The sequence below is a fragment of the Seriola lalandi genome, unplaced genomic scaffold (assembly GCF_002814215.2).
Source record: "Seriola lalandi dorsalis isolate HSWRI2012SDOR001 ecotype SW California unplaced genomic scaffold, Sedor1 jcf7180002054585, whole genome shotgun sequence".
In the NCBI taxonomy this organism is placed as follows: domain Eukaryota; kingdom Metazoa; phylum Chordata; class Actinopteri; order Carangiformes; family Carangidae; genus Seriola; species Seriola lalandi.
The window spans coordinates 2,710,292-2,733,214 of NW_019525138.1; the positions used below are offsets into that span (position 1 = coordinate 2,710,292).

Here is a 22,923-nt window from a genome sequence, read left to right on the forward strand (position 1 = left end):
AGCAACAGGAGAGAGTCAGAAAGCCTTCTTTAGTTTTAAAAGATATTTTAAAATATTGTACTTTTTATTCCATCACATTTCCCTGACAGTTTTACTTACTTTTCAAATTAAAATTAAAATTACAAATTAAAATGTTACATAAAAACAAATGATAAACTTATACAATACAGGTGAACAACACACTGGATCCCCACATTTTAGCCTTGTGCTTCCTTGCAGATTCAGAGTGTAGCTTGGCTTTGTCATGTTATAGATGTGTATGAGTTTGTTTGTGTTGTGATTTTTCATTTTCATTGTTTCACTCTTCGCTGAATTTCCAAAGAAAAACATCCTTGTAACTTGAATTCTTCTAAAAGACAAACATTTTCTGTTGGGGTAAGTGGAGCTGTGGTTCCTCGGGTTTTAATTTACCCAGAATTCATTGTACCACAGTCTGGTTGAAGATAGTCAAGAACTAAACTGCAATCTACAACGGATGAATTCAGACTCAGTCTATCTGAAGTCTGACTGTTATATATGTCTTTGTGAAACCAGCTTCTGAACTATCAGGAGAATGTGCAGTAGGTATATGACACTTTCAAATGGCACATTTATTTGTATTATAAAATCCTGTAGCCCAACACTAAATAATTTAGCCCACAGGTCATCTCAAAGAGGGAAAATCTCTAGCGCTGCCTCTGACAGTCACATGACTCCTACTGTTGCCCTCCTGTGGAACTCATCAGGATGAACACTTGTGAAGACACACACTGTGCATCCCATAAAATCTGCATTAAATCACACACACCAGTAAATCTCCTGCTGACAGTCACACCGCCGCCTCGGTGTTTGAAGCTTTTGTTCCACTTGTAGCATCGCTGCTGCTGCTGCGAGGTCAAAGGTCAGGGAGCAAAACAGACAACAAACACGAGAGCTGTTTCTAACACACACTCCACTTTCATCTCCGGGAAGAAGAAGGCTGGGATTGTGCTGCAGCCTCTTTCATTCGCTCTCTGAAGTCACTTCAGCTCAGTCTCATACAACATCGGCTTTTAAATGACACACTGAGACACTGGAGAATAAACACTGCTGTTATCTTCTCTGTGATGTTCAAGTCGTCCTCAACATAAATCTCACCACACTGAGTCTCAAACATAAAACCATTCAACTTATGTTTGGTAAAAAAAAATTTCTGGCAAATACTTGCACCACATATAGTTTTTCTTCTGGCTCATTAAGGCCCGGTTTCTCGGGCCGAGGATCCAGGTAGATGTTGGGCAAGAAGTTTTGAAAATTTGCAGACAAACATGTGGATGGATACCGACTCCGTCTCCGCCTCCATCAAACTTCATCCTCTGTGGAACATGAATGTGTGCACCAACTTTCATAACAACCCATCCAGTGGCTGTTTAGATATTTCAGTCTGGACCAAAGTTGTTTGCTGACAGACCAACATTAGCATCCACAGAGCCATGAATGTTTGCTATTGTTCTCACGATTTGCGGACCTCCAACATGGTCACCGGTCCTCTACGGTTTCCTAGCAACAGCCAGAGATGCAATTGGCGCTTCAGTTTGGCATTTGTTGAGCGGCACTGGCCGAGAACCAGCAGATGAAACCCGTGTGAAGAACCCTGGCGAGGAGCCCGAGGAAGGCTGCCTGAGATAATCCAGCAACCTTCAGCTGGACCACACTGAGACACTCACCACAGTCACTGTCAGACCTTTACAACACGATCCAGTCTCAATGGACTCAAACACTCCAACCAGCGCGTCTCATCTGAGCCTCCACAGACTCCACCGGAGCTGGACGAGCACTCAGATGGAAGCAGCCCGCAATTACCTGAAGGGCCAATTAAACACTGAAACTAATGATGTAATTGTTATTAATTATCCTTCCTTGTCCTATTGGCTGTCTTTAACATATCAAAGGCAGGTTCAGTGAGAGCTGCGGGACAATGACTGAGTGAACCTGAACACTCACATCAAACAACTGTGGTTCAAAATGTCACTGCTGCTGACGATCAGCTAGAATCTGTGCGTATAAAGCACAAGTCAGGGGTTAAATTCTAATGTTTAACTTGTAAATTAACACCTAGACTTGGGAAATATGGTTAAAACTAATATCCATATACTAGTAAGAATATTTTGGCAAGATTGACATATGTCAAAAAGATGCTCCTTATCACTGCAGAACTCCCTTCAGAATCTTCATGTTTTTAAATTTTCTGCAGTATCACAGTGATACGATGACAGTTGTCTGTACACCCAGGGGTGCACCGCAGACCGGAGCTCCTAATAGCTAATTCGGCTACTTTTAATTGTGCCAAAATGTAAACAATTACAGAGAAACACACAAGCAAACAAACAAAAACAGGGGTTTGAGGAGGGGCAGTTGTCTCAGTTTTGTCTGATGGTGACTTTATTGGAAGTAGATGCAAAATTAAGAACTAAAATAATGAAACTGATGTTCTGTGCAATTTACTGTCTCCAGCATTTTATAATATATCAGACAAAAATCTTATTTTTGTTTATTGTGATTATAAATTAAATTAATTGTTGACTTTTAGTTGTACCCAGCAGTTTATGGAGTCATAGGAGTACCATGAAAAAAAAGAATAAATCTGTAAAAGAATAAGAAAATAAATGTGGAAATATAAACAGGAATAAACAAGTCAATTTAAAAATGATGAAATATGAAGAGAAATATTTAAAGGAAAAAAATTAATGCTTTCCCCCTTTTGCTGCCTAAGCAATAGGGGGAGATAGATATATACTTTCTTTCTTTTTGGCACTCCTATAACTCTACAGCAGCTGTCCTGTCCAACAGGAAAATGTCACATCACTGTATTGATCTGTTAAAGCTTGTCAATCAGATCAATAAACATGTCTTTTAAAGATCGATCACAGGTTGGTTAATGTTGACTTATTTATTTATTTGTTTTCATTTGATGTGTATTAGGCTACGTCACCTATTAAAAAGCTGAAATCCAATGTCACGTATTTTAGTTTTCAGCAGAAATATAATATTTGATGTGTAACAGATCTGGATGATGATGAGCAGAAAGTTCAGATGTTCTCACACTTTAAACTTCCTGAGGTTGAACTTCAAACAAGGCAGATGGAGCGGAGGGTAAAACACTGTACGGAGATGTAACAGAGAAGTTTTAATATGGATCACAGGAAAACAAAACAATATACAGTTCTGCTGTGAGAAAGTATTAATCATCTGCAGCTCATAATTTGTCCTTTTATCTCTGCTGACATTTACAATCTGCTCCTTGTGAAAAATACTCTCCAAACGGATAAAAGTTAGAAGAGTGGTTCCCAACCTGCAGGTCCAGACCCCGAGAGAGGCCGCGACATGAGTCTGAAGGGTCAGAAGACGGTGAGAGGGAAAAGAACATTTGTTACCTCAAATCATTTCTCTGGAAATTCTTTAAATGAAACAATAAAACCTCCAAATGTCATCCTCACAACAGTTGGGAACAACTGGTTTTAGGTCATTTTGGCATCATGTGTTTAATAGCGTCATCAACAAGAGGTCAGAGGTCACCCACTCACACCCCTGTGCACTAGTGCATGATATGGAGAGAGGTCCAAAACTCAACAGGGCCCCTGCCTCATGCAGTAAAATTAGTATTTATTGTTCCAGGGGTCCAGTGAGCTCACAGGTCCTGGATTTGACCCGGGATCACGTAACAGTCTGTGGGTCCGGACGAGTTGAAGGGCATCATGTCTAAAGAGATCTCTGCCTCGCACTCATACTGCAGGATGGCGGGAAGCAGCGGGTTCCTGTGGTTCCGGGATTCGTCTGAAATCACAGAAACTTTGTCGAAGTTCTGCTCCAGGTCTCTTCCTCCTGTGTGGGGCGGCGGCGGCGGCGGCGGCGGCGGTGGCGGCATGCAGGTGGCGAGCCTCTGCGCCCCCGGCCCCAGCATGGCGCAGGCCTCCTTCTGCATGGTGGTGTCGTGGTGATAGGACACCAGCTCGTTGCTGAAGTCCACCGTCTCCACCGTGGAGCTGGAGCAGTATTTGTTGCAGCCCAGGATGGTGGAGAATGCCTTCCTGAAGTCGGCGTTGAAGGCGTAGATGACCGGGTTCAGGGAGGAGTTCGCCCAGCCGAACCACACGAAGATGCTGAAGGTGGTGTCGCTGACGCACGGCTCTCCGACTTTGTCCAGGTGACAGAAAGGAACCACACAGTTCAGGACGAAGAACGGCAGCCAGCAGAACACAAACACCCCCATGATGATGGACAGAGTCTTTAAAACTTTCGTTTCTCTCTTAAAAGATGTTTTGAGCGAACTTTCGTCGTGCGTTGACGAGCGGTGGCGGTGGTTTTGCGCACGGGACCCCGCCGCCCTCTCCAGAGACGAGATCCGTCTGATCTGGGTTTGCGCGATGCGGAAAATGCGCGTATACGTCCCGACCATGATCACCACGGGGATGTAGAAGCTTATGAGGGACGAGGAGATGGCGTAAGTCCGGTTCAGGCTGGCGTTGCAGTCGTCCGGGTTGTCCGCCGTCAGGTTGTCAGCCTCCGCGCGGTGCCAGTTGAGCTGCACTGGGATGAAGGAGATGAGGATGGAGAGAGTCCAAGCGACGCCGATCATCAGGAAGGCGAACCTGCGCGTCATCTTGCGCTCGTACTTGAACGGGCTGGAGATGGCCCAGTAGCGGTCCATGCTAATGATGCAAAGGTTGAGGATGGACGCGGTGGAACACATGATGTCGAAGGCGACCCAGGTGTCACAGAAGCGGCCGAAGAGCCAGATGCCGGCGACCTCGGACACCGCTCTCCATGGCATCACCAGCACGGCCACGAACAGGTCGGACACCGCCAGAGAGATGACGAAGGAGTTGGTGACTTTGGAGCGCAGGTGGCGGAACTTGATGACCGCGGCGCACACCAGAGTATTACCCAGCAGGGTGGAGACGATCAGGACGCACAGGACGCAGCCCGTCAGCGCGCGAAGGCTGACACCTCCACCAGGCCCGGGGCTGTCCGCTCCCGCTGTGACCACCTGGAGCCGGTCCCGATGGTCCTGGTGGAGATTTTGGGTCTCGTTGTAAACGCTCTCCATGGATGGCCAGAGTCACTCCCTCGGTGCCATGTTCCTCTCTCCACCATCACCTGCAGCGTCTCACCACCACACTCTCTGCTCCTGTTCCCAACACGGAGGCAAGAGGAGGAAATCCACCTGTGGTCCCGGGAGTCTCACAGGGAGGTGATCCTGCACGAGACGCGCTCACTTCATCCGGTTCCTCCGCCGCCGTCAGACTGACTGAGGCAGCAGATGGCGACCCTCAGCGCCTAAACAGCCTAAAGTATATTTACCTGCTCTCAGCCTTTAACATATTCCATTACAGCATATTGATTTCATTGTCTCCTGATCAGTATATTCATTGATCTTAATCTTTAGAGATTTACAAGCAGAAGACTTGGAGAATAAAGACATCAAAACATCTTAAATGATAAAACTAAACAGAATAAAAGGAAACTTTCCTCTGTAAACTCAAATCTTCAAATAATTAATGAGACTGATGATTCAGAGTCTGAATAATGCAGCAAATAAATATTAAAATAAAGTATCTATCTATCTATCTATCTATCTATCTATCTATCTATCTATCTACAGGAACAGGAAACTACAGGAGAGAAAAGCAAAAAACTGAATTTACATTTTTAAAAAAAGAAAAAAACATTTGTATGCAAAAGCCCAAAACTAAGAGGAATGGATGGATCTGGGCTAATGAGAAGTTTCTGTCTGTCAGAGTGAAAAATCCTCCACAATATCCGTTTTGGAAGAAAAACTTTTAGTTGATATTTTATTAGTTTAAGGTGTTTGAGACAGTTTTATGAAAGTCACTCAGTGGAGAATGTAATTGTCCAGAAATGCATTTATAGATATGAACTTTTCACCTGACAGTAATGAAGTTTAATGAAGTCTCCTATTAGATGAATATATATATATATATATTTATGTAACATATGTCTACAATATAAGCATACACCACATATTTGTATGGGCTGGACATATATGTCAATATATGAAATTAGTCCAAATTCTAATAGGTTTTATGTATAATTTTTATTTACATTACCAGTCAAAAGTTTGGACACAATTGCCATAATGACACAAGTTTTACTTTGAAACTGTCACAAATTTATTGTTAGTCCTTTATGACATTCAACATTACAAAGGACACGCACATTACTAACAATCAGAAACATGTAAGTTGAAACATGACACTTCACAGCCACTGTGTTTTAGTTTGGGTAAATAACACAAGTCATATTAAAAAAACAACACAAACACTGGGTTTGATTGATGAACCAAGGTGACCCAATTTTGCGCCTGTATTGATTTATAGACTTTATATTCACAGATGTAAATGTTCCTATAACAGTTTGTTGATGTGTTTGTCACCAGAACTCCAGCACAACAACAACACGCAGGATGAGGAGGAGTCTTCAGAGCAGCAGTGACAGTGAAGGAAGGTAAACTCTGCCCTCTAGTGGACAAAGGCTCACAACACACCATCAGCAGCACAACACACAAATACTGATTTCTGTTATGGGACAGTTTTACATTTCCACATGTCCACATCTAAATCCTTAGAATTTTTTACATGTTGTAACTTGACAAAATCTTGTCCCTACTCAATAATAATTTCTACATGATGGAACGGTTAATGAAATATGGCACACACACAGTGTAAAAGTTGGACATTGGTATTATTCCTATAAAAGTTTGTGGTAAAAGTATATTTTTCTGTGTGTTTTTTCTCACTGTAGAGGGACGTAAACCTGCTCTGTAACCTGATTAATCCCTTATAAAAACTACATTGCTAAATTCACACGAAGTTAGGCCACATGTGGTTTTGAGAAGGAGAGGAACACACATGAAAAAAACAAAACACACACATGAACACATGTGGTTTTCATTTTTATTTTTATGGAAGCACACTTCTGCCAGGAAAATATAAAAAAAAGGAAAGAATCTATGAATGAAAAGAATAAAAATACACATATAAAACATATTGTTTTTATTTGTTAAGGAAAAGCTAATGGGCCTCAGGACTTCCTCCACCACTTTCTTTCATTTTTATTTTTTTTTAAACTTTTTGTTTAACTTATAAAATCTACACTGTCTGTTTAACTTTGCTTTAGTTATTATTAGTGTTATAAGCTCTATTACATATATTTTTTAGCTGCCTTTTTTATTTATCTTATCTCTTATCTTACAAGTATGTTTACATGTATATATTATTTATTATTATTTGTATTTACATATTCATTTATTTAGTGTCGTATTGCTTTATGTAGCTTTTTTGTTCAGTAAAATTTTTACATTAGATTCATGAGTCTGGTCATGAAAGGGTTATGTTTACAGTGAGGGGTGACGTCAGTGTCAGCTGTGTGTGTGTGTGTGTGTGTGTGTGTGTGTGTGTGTGTGTGTGTGTGTGTGTGTGTGTGTGTGTGTGGATGATTCAGCAGCAGCAGCAGCAGTAGTCAGTCAGTCTCGTCTTCATGTGCAGCACAGACGGCTCTCAGGCGGACAAACGGCTTTTATTTTGGCTGTTTTTTTTTTACTGCTAACAGGACACTAACAAAAATAAAGGTAAACCCGCACAGGTGTTGAATTATCTGTGGGAGACCCCGTAGTGTGGGGAAGTGTTTGGCTCGTACAGGCCGGAGAGCAGGAGCAGAGCGCCGCAGAGAGGTTGCCGCTGTGTCCTTCTATCGGCTCCCGGTGGATTTTAACGTCGTTTATCGGGACAGTCGCTGTATGTTGTCTTTCATCAGAATCTCTCCTGTCGGATTTAACCTGAACACATCCTCACTGACGTCCAGCTGCTTTCATTCAACCGCCTCAACTTCGACATTTCCGCATTTTGACGTCTGATGCTCCGTCTACCCGGCAGGTGAGTCTGAGTCTGTTCGTGTAGAAAAAAACAACAAACTGAGAAAATATCTGCGTTTAACGTCACTTTAACACACACATGTTCATTTATAGTGACACACACACACACAAGTAACATAACACACATTAACCTCCACTTATATAACACGTCACAAAGGGGACATACACCTACTCACTGCTAGCTAACTGAATGAAAATTGACGGTTTTCTCTACGAGGTTCTGAATGACAGTTAACCATAGTTACCATTACGTTTGTGGTGCATGTTCAGTGATAGTGACTTTGTATTAATATATGGTGTCTTTTTAAAAAAAAATATAATATTCTATACATATCTAGAATATTTGAAAATATATGTAAGTACAACACAAACCACATAATAGATCCATAGAAATGATCACCAGTTGAAATCACTGTTTCTAATTTGTCATGACCCTTTTATGAATATTAATGGTGGTATAATTATTAGTTTGTTATTATTGTTGTTATGTTTCAGCGGAAATCAGATCGGTTAATAACAATAACTTTATTTATAAATAGTTTTACAAAGTGCTTTGACAAATAAATCAAAAGCAATGACAGAAATAAGTTGAAGTTACAGAGGGAATAATAATATAAAATAATATAATTCAATATAGAGAAGGACAGTAAGAGGGAGCAGATGTATAAAAAACACAATCCCTTAACTGATCACAGGAAATTAATCAGCAACTATTTTGATAAGTAATTTTTAAAGCAAAAATGTCCAAACTGGTTTCAACTTTTCTAATATGATGATTTGATGCTTTTCTGTGTCATTTATGGCAATCAACTAAACATAATAATGAGAAGATTCCACCTTTATATCAGACATTTATCACTGTTTTCTAAAACTTTATAGACAAATTGATTAATGGATTAATGTAGGACATAATCTGCGGATCAATCAATAATGAAAAAAATTAGTCATGTTCTAATCAATATTTATAGAGACTGGGTGTTTGTAGATTCTGTGCATGTTATAGATGTAAATACATACATAACTATTATAGCTGCAGCTAATGATTGTTTTCATTAACCATTTAAGTTAAAAAGTTCCAGAAATAAGAGAAGAAATAAAACTTGATTAAAACTTATTGATTTCTAGTCAGTTGTATAGTTGTGTGTTTACTGTCTTCTAGTCTGGTTCTACTGTGGTTATGTTTTAATAGAAGTCGTCAGAGTTGTGTTAAAGTTCTCACAGACCTGATGATCTAGAGACATTGTGAGGAACCGTCCTGAGGCTAATGACTGTTTTCATTCCTCATGGGACCATCCACATTCCTCACATCTTTAGCCCCATTGTTTCCATTCTTCAGCTCCATGTGCTTCACTTCTTCAGTTCCACCGGGTTCTTTCTAAAGGATCGCCGCCAGCTGTGTGTGATGTAGAACGTCAGCCAAGCATAGAACCTGGTTGTCTGTGTTGGTGTTGGATGCTTTTTATCTCTGCACCACTTTGTTCCAAACTTTAGATCCATCTGGGTTTTGTTATTTTGTTTTTTTTTTAATTTTTTTTCACTCATTGTCATTTGGTTCTGTAGGTAATCTTTGGCTCCACTGCTTGTGTTCAGCAGTTCGGTTTTCATTTGGTTCCTCAGACAGACTTCAGGTTCTCTCTCCTGGTTATGTTGTTCTATAGGGTCTGTCCTGTAGTTGTTTTGTTCTTCAGGTTTTCTCTCCTGGTTGTTTTGTTCTGCAGGTTCTGTTTTCAGGATGTCTAATTTTGCAGGCTCTTGTTTGGTCCTGCAGGTTCTCTGCTCTAGATCTTTTGCAAGTTCTTTTTTATTCTCTAGGTTCTGTTCTCTAGTTGTTTGTTCCCCAGGCTCTTTTCTCTAGTTGTTGGTTCTGCTGGTTCTTGGTTCTCTAGTTGTTTGGTTCTCAAGGTTCTGTTCTCCAGTTGTTTGGTTCTACAGGTTCTGTCCTCTGGTTGTTGGTTCTGTTGCTTCTCCAGTTGTTTTGTTCTCTAGTTCTCTCCCCTGGTTGTTATATTCTACAGGTTCTATCCTGTGGTTGTTGGCTCAGTTGTTTTTCTAGTTGTCTGGTTCTCCACTCCTCAGTTCTGTGGTTCCACTGGTTCTCTGTCTCTGTCTCTGTCCTCTATATCAGGTGGAACCAACTGTTCACTGACAGTGGAACAGAAGCTGCTGCCCATCTGGTGTCAGTCCAGAGAGACCCTGCTGACACCGTGACCTGTGTGTGTGTGTGTGTGTGTGTGTGTGTGTGTGTGTGGAATCCAGTAAAACTGAAGAACACACTTACTGTGGTTTCACTGGTTTTGTGGGGACATGGATCCAAATCCAGACTGTGATGGAGGCCTTTGTCTCCAGCATATAGACTGTACCGAGCCCTCATGCTCCTAGATCTTTGAATGGGACTGTCCCTTTCCTTGAAACATATGATGACGATGCAGAGGGAAGCACAGACGCTGAGTTTGACTGATCAAAAATTTATATTTTCCAGACTGTTCTCAAAGAGCAGAAACTCTTTGGTGAATAATTGATGCACAAAGTGAAGCTCTATCCCTGCAGGCAGAGGAGGAGGAAGGATTCACTTCACTTCTTCTGTTTCGGACAAATCCCACATTTCTCCAGGCTCTTTTTTTTTTTTTTTAACACGCCCTCCTCCAACCACCATCAGGGTTTAAACGCAGATGACTACAGCTGTTCTACCAGTTCTGCTCAGGGAATATAAGGGCCACATCAGGCCCAGCAACAGCATCAGTAGGAAGGTCATAGAGTCGGTGAGGACACGAGATGAAAACTGATTTTACTTTTTATTCCTCCAAGCCGATGGCAGCCATATTGTTTTCAGGTGTTCAGTTGTCCGAACGTCTGTCTGTTCCCTTCCCGTGGACACAATATCTCAGTAACACCTTGATGGAACTTCTTCAAATTTGGCACAAAGGTTCACTTGAACTCAAGGATGCACTGATTAGATTTAGGTGGTATAAGGTCAAAGGTCAAGGTCAGTATGACTTCACACAGAAATTATGACAGAATTTCACACAAATGCTTTACATATATATATTTGTGACTCTGGATAAACAGGGTTGTAACATGAAACCGGTCTGAGTGGAGGAGGCACACAACCACCAGGAGGTGATTCTAGTTTTTATTGAACGAAGACACTGTTTCTAAAAGACCTTAGACTTTTTTCTGACCTTTCCTCTGTCTCATATATAACCTGCAGTGTGTGATGATGATGATGATGATGATGATGATAATACTGTACATCTTCATCGAGCCTTGGCCTGTTGTTTCCTGCATTTTAAACTCAAACCATGAACCAGTCTTCAGATTGTGACACGATTCCCAGACTCAGTTTAGAAGCAGGAAACGTGAGAGCGGTGCTGATGTGAAGGTGAGACCTCTCTGTGTCCTCAGGCTTCGTCAAGTCTCTGCGGTTTATTAGTGAGAAGCTCTCAGCCTGGACTTTAACGACCTCAGTTTAAAGCACAATCATCGTTTAGCTTCCCGGCTAATGATTAATCTTGTTAAGACGAGCTTTAGCTCTCTCTCTCTCTCTCTCTCTCTCTCTCTCTCTCTCTCTCTCTCTCTCTCTCTCTCTCTCTCTCTCTAACTCTGCTTTAATGACTCACTGACTTTTCTTTTTCTACATCACTGCAGCTCTATCTAATGTTGATTCACTGTTTCTGTTTGTTTGACCTTTCTCTCCTTCTCTTTGTTAGCTCCCTCATCTTCGTCCTCTCTGTTAAAGTTGGCTCTAAATGTGGAATCTCAATTATTTGCCGTTGCTCAAAATCCAAGTTGAGAAGAAGAAACAGAGAAACACACCACAGTATGTTGGGAATGTTTGAACGTTGACTCTGCACAGAGACTAAATGGAAGCAGCGATACACAAGTTTATTTATAAAGCACATTTAGAACAACCAAAGTGCTGAACAATAATATACAGTGAAAAACTAAAATGGCTAAAGTGTGATGTCTTAACTATTCCACAGTCTGAAACAGAGAGGGAACAGTTTGAAATAAAAACTGGATGATAAAAGTGAAAGATAAAAAAAAACCTTAGGGACACACACGTGGGTTTTAATGTTGATGGAAGGAAAACACTTAATTAAAAGAGGTAACTGTTCCAAATTATTGGGACAGCTACTGCGAATGTCCAATCCCTTTTTCCCCTCAACCTGGACTGAAGAACAGCCAGGACCAGCAGGTCTGAGGATCTGAGGGGTCTGGGGATGCATGTCTAACCCCTCTCTCTCTCCTTGACTTTCCTAAAAAAAAAAAAAAAAAAAAAACAAAGAAAGAAAAGGAACAGTAAAAATCTAAAGTCACAAATCTTGTCTGTCTTTCTCCTGTCTCTGTCCTGTCGTCCTCTTTCTTCCTCCTCTTCCTCTGAGTTTATCTCGGCCTCTCAGCTGATGGATGTTTGTGGCAGGAAATGTTTGGTGAATCTTTTCATCTCTCTGTGCATCCTCTCGTCTCTGAATGGGCGGTGACTGTCTGCAGTGTTTCCTCCCTCTCATCAGATCATCTGAGCTGCTGGTCCTGCTCAGCCAGTTGTGTATATATACAAAAAGAATGTACATGTCATTTTCTGACATGGTTTTTGGTAATTTTCCTCAGTTTTTCAGACCAAAAGGAAGTTCTTTCTCCTTCATAATTCGGAGACAAACTGTAAAAGAAGCTGCAGTAAACCGACTAAACTAACACAAACTGCTGCAGTAATTATCATAAAAATGAACCAAATGTGTTCCAGTAAAAATTTAAAACTCATTAAACAGTAACAAAGCTGCTGGAAGCTGTCAGAGCAGATGGCACAGATGGTTGTGTGTTATTAAAACAGCATCGGGAACAAATGATAAATGTTATAATATTCCCTCCACGTGGCTTAACTCAGACTTTTGCTTTAGGAGATGTGCTTGATAATCTAATTGATCTTATTTAAAATGAGGCTAACTCATAGTCTTTATAATATTTTTTAATTATTAATTTATAATTTATTCTGTAAATTGACTTTTGCACAATTGGTAAAATTCAGTCCAGAAGCGTGTTTTTTCAGCCAAAATCTCAAAGATAGTTGACTAAGAACAATCCTCATCTTTAAAGGTTGAAACAGCAAATGTTAATCAACGAAGGAGTTAGTGGTTGATTAATATTCTGTCTGACCTAATTAATCGATATTGACTGACTGAAAAATGTCAGTATCTTTGCTTTGATGAACGATGCTCTGAATCAGGAAATATCTAATGAAGGATGACAGATAAAACTAAAGAATCTGGACCGACATTTACTGCCAACTTTCATTATTCAATGTTTTCCAAACTCATGTGTTACAGACATATTTATTGATACTGGGCTGCAGTGTGACATTGCTGTAAATGCCCCCACTCAGAGATTCTAGGCCTCCTCAGGATTTAGGCCACGTTACCAGGTCTCCAGGTCGACCCGGTCTCATGTGAAGTCCTGCTCTGTTCAAACATGCTGCTTATTAGCTGCTGGATTTCCAGGACCAGGCTCCTGGTCTGTGTGGATGAAGTGGAGGATTAGAGGAGGGAGTTTAGTGCAGAGCAGCAGAAAGAAAGAGCTGCTTTGTGGCAGATTAATGATGGTGTTGGTTGGAGGAGGTGGGGGGTGCATTAGAGGGAATGGAGGTCCAGAGCTCCCTGTACAACAGGGATGTTGTCTGTGCCAAGTTGCTATGAGACCCGGGGGGATGGGGGTGGGGTGTTGTGGTACTAAAGGGCTCCCAGGAAACGAGCGCTGCTTTCAGCTGTGACTCCTGACGCCACGTGTTCAACATGAAAATGAATTTACATTAAACCAACATGTGATTTTATGTTTCTCACTCCTTCAACATGAGATTCACTGAAGATTAATAACCTAGAATATTACATTTCATTAAAGTGTAGTGCTACAACGATTATTCAGTTAATCAACAGAAAATTTATCAGAAATTATTTTGATAATCGATTAGATGTTGAAGTTTTCAACCTCTCAATATGAAGATCTTTGGGTTTGGGTCTGTTACACATGAAGCTGTCACCTCAGACTGGGACTGATTTTCTTTTTCCATTTTCTTTCTTTTAAATTCTTCTTTTCATTGTATTGCTTCATGATTCATTTAAAGCCTTCAAAAATAAAAAAGAATGAATCACAGTCAAAATAGATATCACAGAAAGGGTTTAGGACCAGTGAAGAAAATTCAATTATAGGCATCCATCAAGAAAATTAAATAAAATACAAAAAAATAAAAAAGTAGAATCCATAAAATATCAAACAGAGAAACAAAACCTTCCGAATAACTCAGACAAACAAAAAACAACCTGCCTGATACTCACATTATAACATTATATAAAAAAAGACAGTATACAAATGATTTTTCTATTTTCACACACCAGACACTGACAACTCACCATGTTTCTGCTGCTATTTTTTATCATATTTAAATAACTAATTGTACATGTTCTATTATTATCTACTATTTCTTTAAATATTTTATATTCACATTTTGCAGTTTTTCTTTTCTTTGCTCTGTCCATATTGCTGTGGCAACACTGCAAATTTCCCCACTGGGATTAATAAATAAAGGAATATCTTATCTCTTATAACCAAAACAAACCATATCATATCAATTATCAGAAAGCAGATAGGAGACCTGAGTAAATGTTTAGAAACACGCCCGATACAGATGTTCTCATACGACGAGAGGTATCACTCTGGAGTCAGAAAATGACTCACTGTGCTTTATTGATCTACAGGGTTTAACATTAAAACACGCCATGGTTTCAGACTTAACTCAAACAGCTGGTAATGTTTTAAACAGTTAGACTAGTTATCAGTGTAAAAGTTAAACAGACCTGCAGACAGGCAAAGAGCTGAGTGCGGTGGAGGTAAAGCTGTGACGTCAGAGTCTCAGCTCAGACTGTAGACCGTCTGTCTGTGGGCGAGGCTCAGTCAGGCATGGTGCTGGGTTCATTCAGCCATAGTGTGTGTGTGTGTGTGTGTGTGTGTGTGTGTGTGTGTGTGTGTGTGTGTGTGTGTGTGTGTGTGTGTGAGTAAGTCAGAGTGAGGAGGGTGTGTGTTGGTTTAATGCCCAACAAGGCAGGGCATTTATGTTATGTGTGTCATATCGGGCCTGAAGCTGGGTTGAGTGTGTGTGTTTAAGCCTTTGAAACACTATCATACAACCCAGGCTTATTTAACAGAGACCATGAGGACATGTTGTTTTGTAACACTGTCACAAATCAGCACCTCTGACACTGTGTGTGTGTGTGTTTGTGTGTGTGTGTGTGTGAGAGAGAGAAAAAATATATTTATATTTATTTTGTTGTACTTTGAGACCTCATCTTGTGGTGTGGTTCAAACAAACTGCTGTGTTTGATAATTCAGTTGGTTTGGGCTGATGTGGGGCTAGTTAACTGAACCTAACATCAGAGTCTCAAGGTTTTTCTAAACCTGCCTGGGCACTGCCCACCCTGAGTGCGGTTCTGCTTTAGGTTTCTGCCTCTCCAAAGCTTTTTCCATGGTGGGTCTCAGTAATCAATATTATAGACAGTACGGTCTAGACCTGCTCTATATGAAAAGTGACTTGAGATAATGTCTGTTGTGATTTGGTGCTATGTAAATAAAGTTGACTTGAATTGATGCATATCAGATATGTACTCAGTACACTCATATATACCCATTTTAAATGGTTCGTTATTTTAGAGTAATTCATTGGATATGTAGTTCTATTTATTGCTTTATTTACTGCTTTTATTTATTGTTTTACTTACTGGAACTGTCCCATGCCTTTTTAATTTTTTTTCCTCTGACATTTTAACTATATCTGGTTGGTTGGTTGGTTGGTTGGTTGGTTGGTTAGTTGGTTGTTTGTTTGTCTGTTGAGCTTGAATGTATGGACCGGGAAACTACAAATGAATTGCCCATGGGGGATAAATAAAGTTTTCTGAACTGAACTGAACATGTAAAAGACTCTCCTGTGTTTCCTATGTGTTTTGCTATTTGAGGCAGTGTGTCCCCTGGAAATTGCCGTAAGGCTGCCGTAAAGTGTTGGTTGTTGATGAAACTGTTGAAAACTGTCTATTTGGGTGTGCACCAAAACAGAGCATCTAGACCATTCAGAGGAAGTGGTCTCTGTAGTGTCTCTGCAGTGAATTAAACATCTGACAAATGGCAAACTCATGCAAAAATCAGAGCCAGAAATATTGAATATGCAGATAAAAAATGTTAGTTTATTTCTTAAAATCAAAGACATGAAATAAGAAGCAATTTATGATTAAAAATTCAAGAAAGAACAAAACTTTCACTCAGTAATCTTCTTTGGAGTCAGTCAATAAATTATGAGATGTTTTCTGTCCGTAATAAAACAGCTGAATCAGGTCAGAACTTCATGTTATAACCTGATAAAGTCTCCGGGCAGACGACAGCAACCTGTTTCTTTTTCTGTCTGACTGGATATGTCAGCTCACACTCTGGACATCAGGCTGGGAGGAAACATGTCGCTCATTCTCCAAGGATCAAATGTCGTCCGTGGCCCGATGACACGCTCAGTCTCCCAGACGCCAAAACACGCCCTGCGTCCAACCAGCAGCCATGAATAATACAGCATAGCAGCTAAATGTGGCTTCACTATTTGATAAGGAGAAAACGCACTGACTTTAACTTCCTATATTTTAATAGGCAGCTAGTTTTAGAAATAACTCGGGTGATGTTGAACTGTAGAACAGAGTCTAGTCTAGTTCTTCATTAGTTAAATCACTTTCCTGCCTGTTTACTGGTTAGATATATTTGTTGGCTCTTTTCACTGATTCCTAATAATACATTTTAATTCATGTAAAATGTCTCCAAGAAAAGGAAACATCATATTACTGTTAAAGCCTGTCTTCTACTGGATTCTAGTGCAATATGTGTGCATCATAAAAATCCAATAATATATTAGATATTATTTTTATTATATCATAAAATTATAATATATAATATTAATTTCAGATAAGTTACGAGAGGAGGAGCAGGTTGTGTTTCTCTGACCTCTGCTAAGAATATCTGTCCTCCAGTGATCTGCTGTAGAGAGGCTGAGGAGGAAAACAAGGACATGATGGAGGGAGAGAGAGAGAGAGACAGATGGAGGAACATGAGAGGAAGAGGAAGGAGATGGATGATGGATGACAGCTGAGGCTCATCACTTTAAAAGTTCAGAGCCCATGAAGACATGAGCATCAGTCCAGACTGGTTTGGTTGCTCTGCCTGGACCCTCTGCACCCACAGTCCTTTGCTGTTTGGGTTTGGTTAAGATTAGAGGAAGAAGCTGCTGCGGATATTTGATGCTATCAGAGTCATAAATAAAAGCAGCAGAGTTCATATGAAGTTGACTTTATCTCCAGCGTGGAGACAGAAGCTAACGTGTTCTCACGAGTGCAGTTACATCACATCTGACCTTTGAACTCTCCACAGCAGCACAGAGTTCAGTCGATCTCTGGGAAGGAGCAGTGGGAACAGGTCATGTGTTACGTAACAGACAGACAGAGGCAGTGAACTTTACTGCGAGTGTTTGTTTTTAAGCATCTTATTCAGGATAAACCGGATTTAATTTACATGTATTTATTTATACATGAAAAAACTCAGTGAAAACAATCTCTGTTCTGCCATTGATTAGTGGTGTAACAAGATGAAGTGATGAAACACAAGTGGAAGTTACATAAAGTTTAAAAGAAGAAAAAAAAAATATTAATTAAAAAAACAGTAAAGATAATTGGTAAAAATTCAGTCACATTCAGACTGTGGTCAGGTTTCAGTGATCCAGTGAATACATTTAGATGAAATATGTTGTAGTGCACTGCACTGACAATTGTCAGTCCTGGTGGGCGTGGCCAGAAATGCAACACTGAGGCAGCTGTTTTCATAAAAAATTTATATTTTAAGCAAAAGTGTTCAACAAACTCTGTTTCCAGCTTCTCAGGACGCCTCAGGACATTGCGATTAACATTTTTCACTGATTTATATGACATTTTAGATGTTTTATAGACCACAGATTAATTAGAAAATGATTAGTTGACAGTTAAGATATTGATTAGAAGTGTCCAAAAACACTAAAACGTGTTTTAGGTTGTTAACTGATATGTTTTTTGAGTTTTTATGACATTAAACATGCGTGGATGTGGTGCAGTGTTTTCTCTGGGTTGTGTTTGTGATTCAGACTGAGCAGCAGGAGGCTGATCGGGTTACTATTGATTCATTTATCATTGAGCGATAATGGAAGATGATCCCGCTGCTGTTGCAGCTGCAGAACTTCGGCCTGTGAGCATTTTTATTCTCAGCTGCCGAGAGCTCATCTTACACTGTTAAAACAGCACACATACACACACACACACACACGAACAAACACGCACGCACACACACCAGGAAACTGTTCTGTAATAAGAAAGAGTGTGTGTGTGTGTGTGACACAGGATTGATGGTGTCCAGTTTTACACACACTCAGTGGGGTCTCAGACCATCTGTTGTGTTGCCGTTCCATCTGTAAGTTCTGCAGATTTTTGGCCTTTTCTCAGCCAGAGTGTGTTAATGAAACGTGACCTGACAGAGTGGAAAGACTCACCTGAGAGACCGGGCCGGTTCAATATGGAGGAAACAGCATCTGTCAGGAGACAATGAGACTGTCGTCACTGAGAAATGAACCCCAATAGGCAGGTTCTGTGACATTGTCTGCTTATTACACAGCAAAAAGTTTAAACAAAACCACCAAAGCTTAATGGATCATCTGTGTGTTCATCCTAGAGCTGAAATAATTAGTCCATTTAACAATTAGTCGATTTTCGTTCAATCGACTATCAGCCGTTTTGTTTTAGATTAATCAGTAAACAATTTTTTTTAAATAAAAAATGCCAAATCTTGAGAATATGCTGCTTTTCTGTCCTTGTATTTTTGTAAATTGAACATTTTTAGGTTTGAGCTATTGTATGAAGCTACTCGGCTAATATAAAGACCAATTTGGATACGTTTGACCTTTCCTGGCTTTCTAGCTGCCAGCTCTGGATTCCTCTCAGCTCAGTGAACAGAGAAATAGAGCATGAAGATATCCATGACCTAGTGTTAGACTGAATGATCTACAGTACAGGCAGAGGGGGCGGAGGGGGAGACGGAGGAATAAAAATAGGCTAATGAAAAGAAGAAGAGGGAGGAAGAAGATGGGGTCAAAGGGAGAAAAAGGAAGTCAAGAATGGAAAAAAGAACAAAAGAGATGCTTCATAACTGGGTTTGATTTAGACTGAATCAGATCATTTAACGTTTAGGTTTTAATATTTGTAAGTTATTAAAAGCAACTAAAAAGATGAATGAATCAGTTTCAGTCGAGACAAGTCACCTGTGTAACATCACTGTTAGACAACGAGACAACGAGTGATGCATGATCTTTGTTTGAGAACAAACACTGGTCTGCAGACAGCACGTTAACTAGCCTGCTAACATGACCCGAATGTTTTCTGCATCGATCTTTGCTAATAAAATTAAATGGGAAGAAATGAAATATTTATTAGTGTCAGCTGGAGCTGAGTCCTGATCAGAGATGATTATTTGTAGACTGGATATACTGATTATTATAGAACGAAAGAAATAGCGAAAAAATTGGTCCAAGGTGTCGTCTTAAAATGTTTTTCTGCAAATATATTGTTTATAATTTATTTCTATGAAGACTTTTAAAGTTCCACATTTCTCAAAGCAGTTTTTAAGATCGAGTGACTAAGAGTGAGCCGTACTGTGTGTTTTTAAAAGAAATAACACAAAGAAATATTGTATACTCTGAATTTTTCAGATAAAGTGAAGCATAATGAAGTTTGAAGAAATGAAGTTTAACAAAGTAAACTCAGATTTAGCTGCTACTCGATGCACTAATTAAACTTTAAGTAAAGCAGCGATTGTTCCCATTAGTTATTCTGTCATTTCTGTGTCAGACCTGCTGTATATAAACATGTGGCTAACAGAAAATAGGCTAAAAGAACTGTAGTCGTCTGCAGCCTCTCCAGCAGCTCACCAACTGATACTGTGGAGTCTCCTCTGACTCTGTCTGACTGTCTGGAGACTAAAGCACCAGCTGAACATAAGCGGTGGATGTTGTCCCTGCAGGTCTGACCGTGACTTTGCAGCTGCTGAGTGCAGCTCTGTGTCCTGATGCCTGATGAGCTGTGAACTCCATTAGTGAAAGTGACTGGTAAGCACGACACAGTCGGTCTCAGCTCATCATGGGATCCTTTTATTGATTAGGGTTCAATCGATAACACGGCTGTCAAGGTCAGGATGCGTTAGCAACACCGTGGCATCACTGTTGAAAAGATCCAGACTATGATATTTCAAACTACTTAGAATTAAATTCCTGTGAAATTAATCATTGTATATTAAATGTTTTTAGCCACACTGTCATGTTGACCAGTCATCTCACCAGCTGAGACAATTAGTCGATTTACCGATTATTGAATCAACAGAAAAATAATAATGCAACTATTTTGATAATCGACTAATCTTTTTTATATCTGTACCTGCTTTCTATCACAGTAAACTCTCCCTTTTTTCCACTATTTTTTTTCATCTACTAAACAAATTTTGATCCTCTGATTTTTCAACTAGCGCTACCATCAGGTCAAAATGATCATTTCCTGATACTTTATGACCAAACACCTACAAAAGCCTCAGCTGTCTTTGTGTTCAGTGCTAATTAGCAAATGTTAGCATGCTACCTTGCTGTATTAAGTTGGTGAACGTAGTAAGCATTATACCTGCTAAACATCAGCATGTTAAAGGTTAAGTTCTGTTTTTCTCACCGTCAGTCTTGCGGTTCTTCCTGACTTCCTGTCTGTGGCTCTCAGCTCTGAATTCATTGTTTCCTACTGAAGACGTAAATCTTTAAAAACACATCACGCATGTATAGTTCCTGTTGGATGAGTTCATTGTTGGTTTGGGATTCAATAACAAGATGAAGGATACAGAATGGATCAGCTGTGTTGGTATCATCATGATTTTTACCTTCACTTTTACCAGCCACTCTCTCCTCAGTCAGAGAAGCTGCAGCTCTGCACAGTGATCATCCTCTAGTAGTCTCATATCCATCAAACAAATGAATGTTGTTTGCTTTACACATGGAGTGTCATTCATTCATTCATTCACTCATTCAAATGGACTCTCTGGCTCGTAGCCAAAGACTGAAAGCTTCAGTGTTCATGGTGAGACAGGAAGTTACCCGTGTCGTTCGAGGTCAGCTGACTCATCAAAGTGTTTCTCTCATCTAAAACACACACACACACATTCATCTCACATAATGATGTTGCAGTTTAAATCTCTTGTGCATCAGCCGAAGGCAATAAAATCAAATTGGATTATTGATGACACATGAACCTTTAAAGATGCCTCCTGCTGGGAAATCAAGAAATAGAAGACGTCATGAAACATTTGATCTGAGAGAAAAATATAAAAGGACTGGGACCACTGGGATTCATCAAATATGAAAGTATTTAATTGCAGCTCAGTGTCTTTTTGTTTGGTGTGTTACTGTATTGTGTTTGTGCAGCAGCTAGTTCAAGTCAAGAAGTGACATACAGTAAGTGATTGCACTTCCACTGTCGGTGGTCACATGCTGACACTTTGACCTCATTCCCCTTTTACCTCCAGCCTACATGTTCAATAGGAAATGGACACCACATTTTCCCAACGTGGCTCAAAGCAACCTTTCACCTCGTCCATTTTTACACTCGTGTTCAAAAACTTGTACAGATACGGACCAGTAAACAAGCTGGACAATTATCACACACTTTTGTTGACTTCATCCACATCAGATCAGACCAGGATAATAATTTGACAGTGTTATGGTTTCCTTGAATTCCTTACTGACTGTAGACTTGTTTTCTCTCTTCTGGATCACATACAGTGCTCTCTATGTTCATGTCTGTACCATGAAATCAGTGTTGGAGAAACATCACAGTGCTTAGTTTAACAAATGGAAGCAGTGCAGTTAATGTCATGTTTCCTCAACAGGCTTGAGATTCACTGATATGTGTTAAATCTAATCGTTACACACATGCTGCACATGATCGATTCAGAGACTTGGATGTGACCTTTTTCAAGTTATTCTGGTTCATTTTTTGTTTTTCATGGTTCTGTTTTGAGACTGAATGTTTCATATGAGTTCAGCTTCCTGAATCCAGCCACCATGAACCATCAGTGTCAGAGCTGTGAGAGGAAGTGTTGTGGAAACCTGTCAGACAGGTGCTGATGATGGATTCATGAGGACAGACAGACTCTCAGCTGAATAATATATATCCATTATTTCCTCTCTTTCTGAGCCACAATGTCTTTGTTATAGTTACTGAGTAAAAGCAGATTTACGCCATTCATCCACACCCTGATTTAATGATGTTGTAGCTCACTTTAGCTGGAGAGAACAGGGTAGAAACAGAGACCAGAGGCCGAGATGTGGAGAGACAGTTCCCAGATCATCCTGTCGTGACCTCGTTCATCAGGCTTTAATCCTCCTGTGTCCTTGGTATCACAGCAGTGAGTCAGCAACACACACATTCACTGGAGGAAAACATGGCTGCAGCATCTATATAGTCATCATGACTAGGTATTTGGTGGTATATTTTAAAACCTGGAATTTGGTTCTAATGAATTCAGAAACCTGTTAGTTTACTGTAACTGGCATCTGTCAGGTAACTATCAGGTGACTGTCACTTAGCTACCAGGTTACTGTCACGTTACTGTCAGGTAACTGTCACTTATCTGTCGAGTAACTGTTTAACTGTCAGCTGTCACTTAACAATCAGGTAACTGTCACTCAACTGTCAGGTAAAGGACAGTTAACTGATTGGCTAGTTTTTTGCTATGGTGAACTAGAGGCAGGTCTTGGTCTCAGTTGTTATATTGAAGGTCGTGACTGGAGGCATTGAGGGTCGTGATGAGTCTCTCTGCTGCTGTCTCTCGGCCTGTGGCTGTGACACAGCAGTGGGGAAGTTGTGAGTCAGCTTAATGCAGTGACTTTTATGGGG

The 22,923-nt window shown here is 40.2% G+C and overlaps 2 protein-coding genes across 5 annotated transcripts in view; one reads left to right on the plus strand and one right to left on the minus strand.

Annotated features, from left to right (window-relative positions):
• Nucleotides 1–3,646: 3,646 nt before the first annotated feature.
• LOC111664307 (D(5)-like dopamine receptor) lies at nt 3,647–6,020 on the minus strand. 2 transcript variants are annotated; one of them, XM_087177257.1, is made up of 2 exons: nt 5,997–6,020; nt 3,647–5,059 (listed from the first exon to the last, which is right to left on the minus strand). In XM_087177257.1, the coding sequence occupies exons 1-2, from the start codon at nt 6,018–6,020 to the stop codon at nt 3,647–3,649; spliced, it is 1,437 nt and encodes a 478-aa protein (XP_087033383.1). The 2 variants fall into 2 exon arrangements, with proteins under 2 accessions (XP_087033383.1, XP_023274604.1); XM_023418836.1 differs by lacking the exon at nt 5,997–6,020 and having other exon boundaries at nt 3,647–5,065.
• A 1,412-nt stretch (nt 6,021–7,432) lies between these two features.
• The window catches only part of LOC111664339 (serine-rich coiled-coil domain-containing protein 2-like), a 45,548-nt gene continuing 30,057 nt past the window's right edge, over nt 7,433–22,923 (plus strand). For 2 of the 3 annotated variants that reach the window (XM_023418869.2, XM_087177291.1), the window contains exon 1: nt 7,435–7,910. The gene's annotated coding sequence lies outside the window, so the exon portion shown is untranslated. Of the gene's footprint in view, nt 7,911–22,923 lie in introns of all 3 variants that reach the window. The other variant, XM_087177292.1, reaches the window with a different exon arrangement.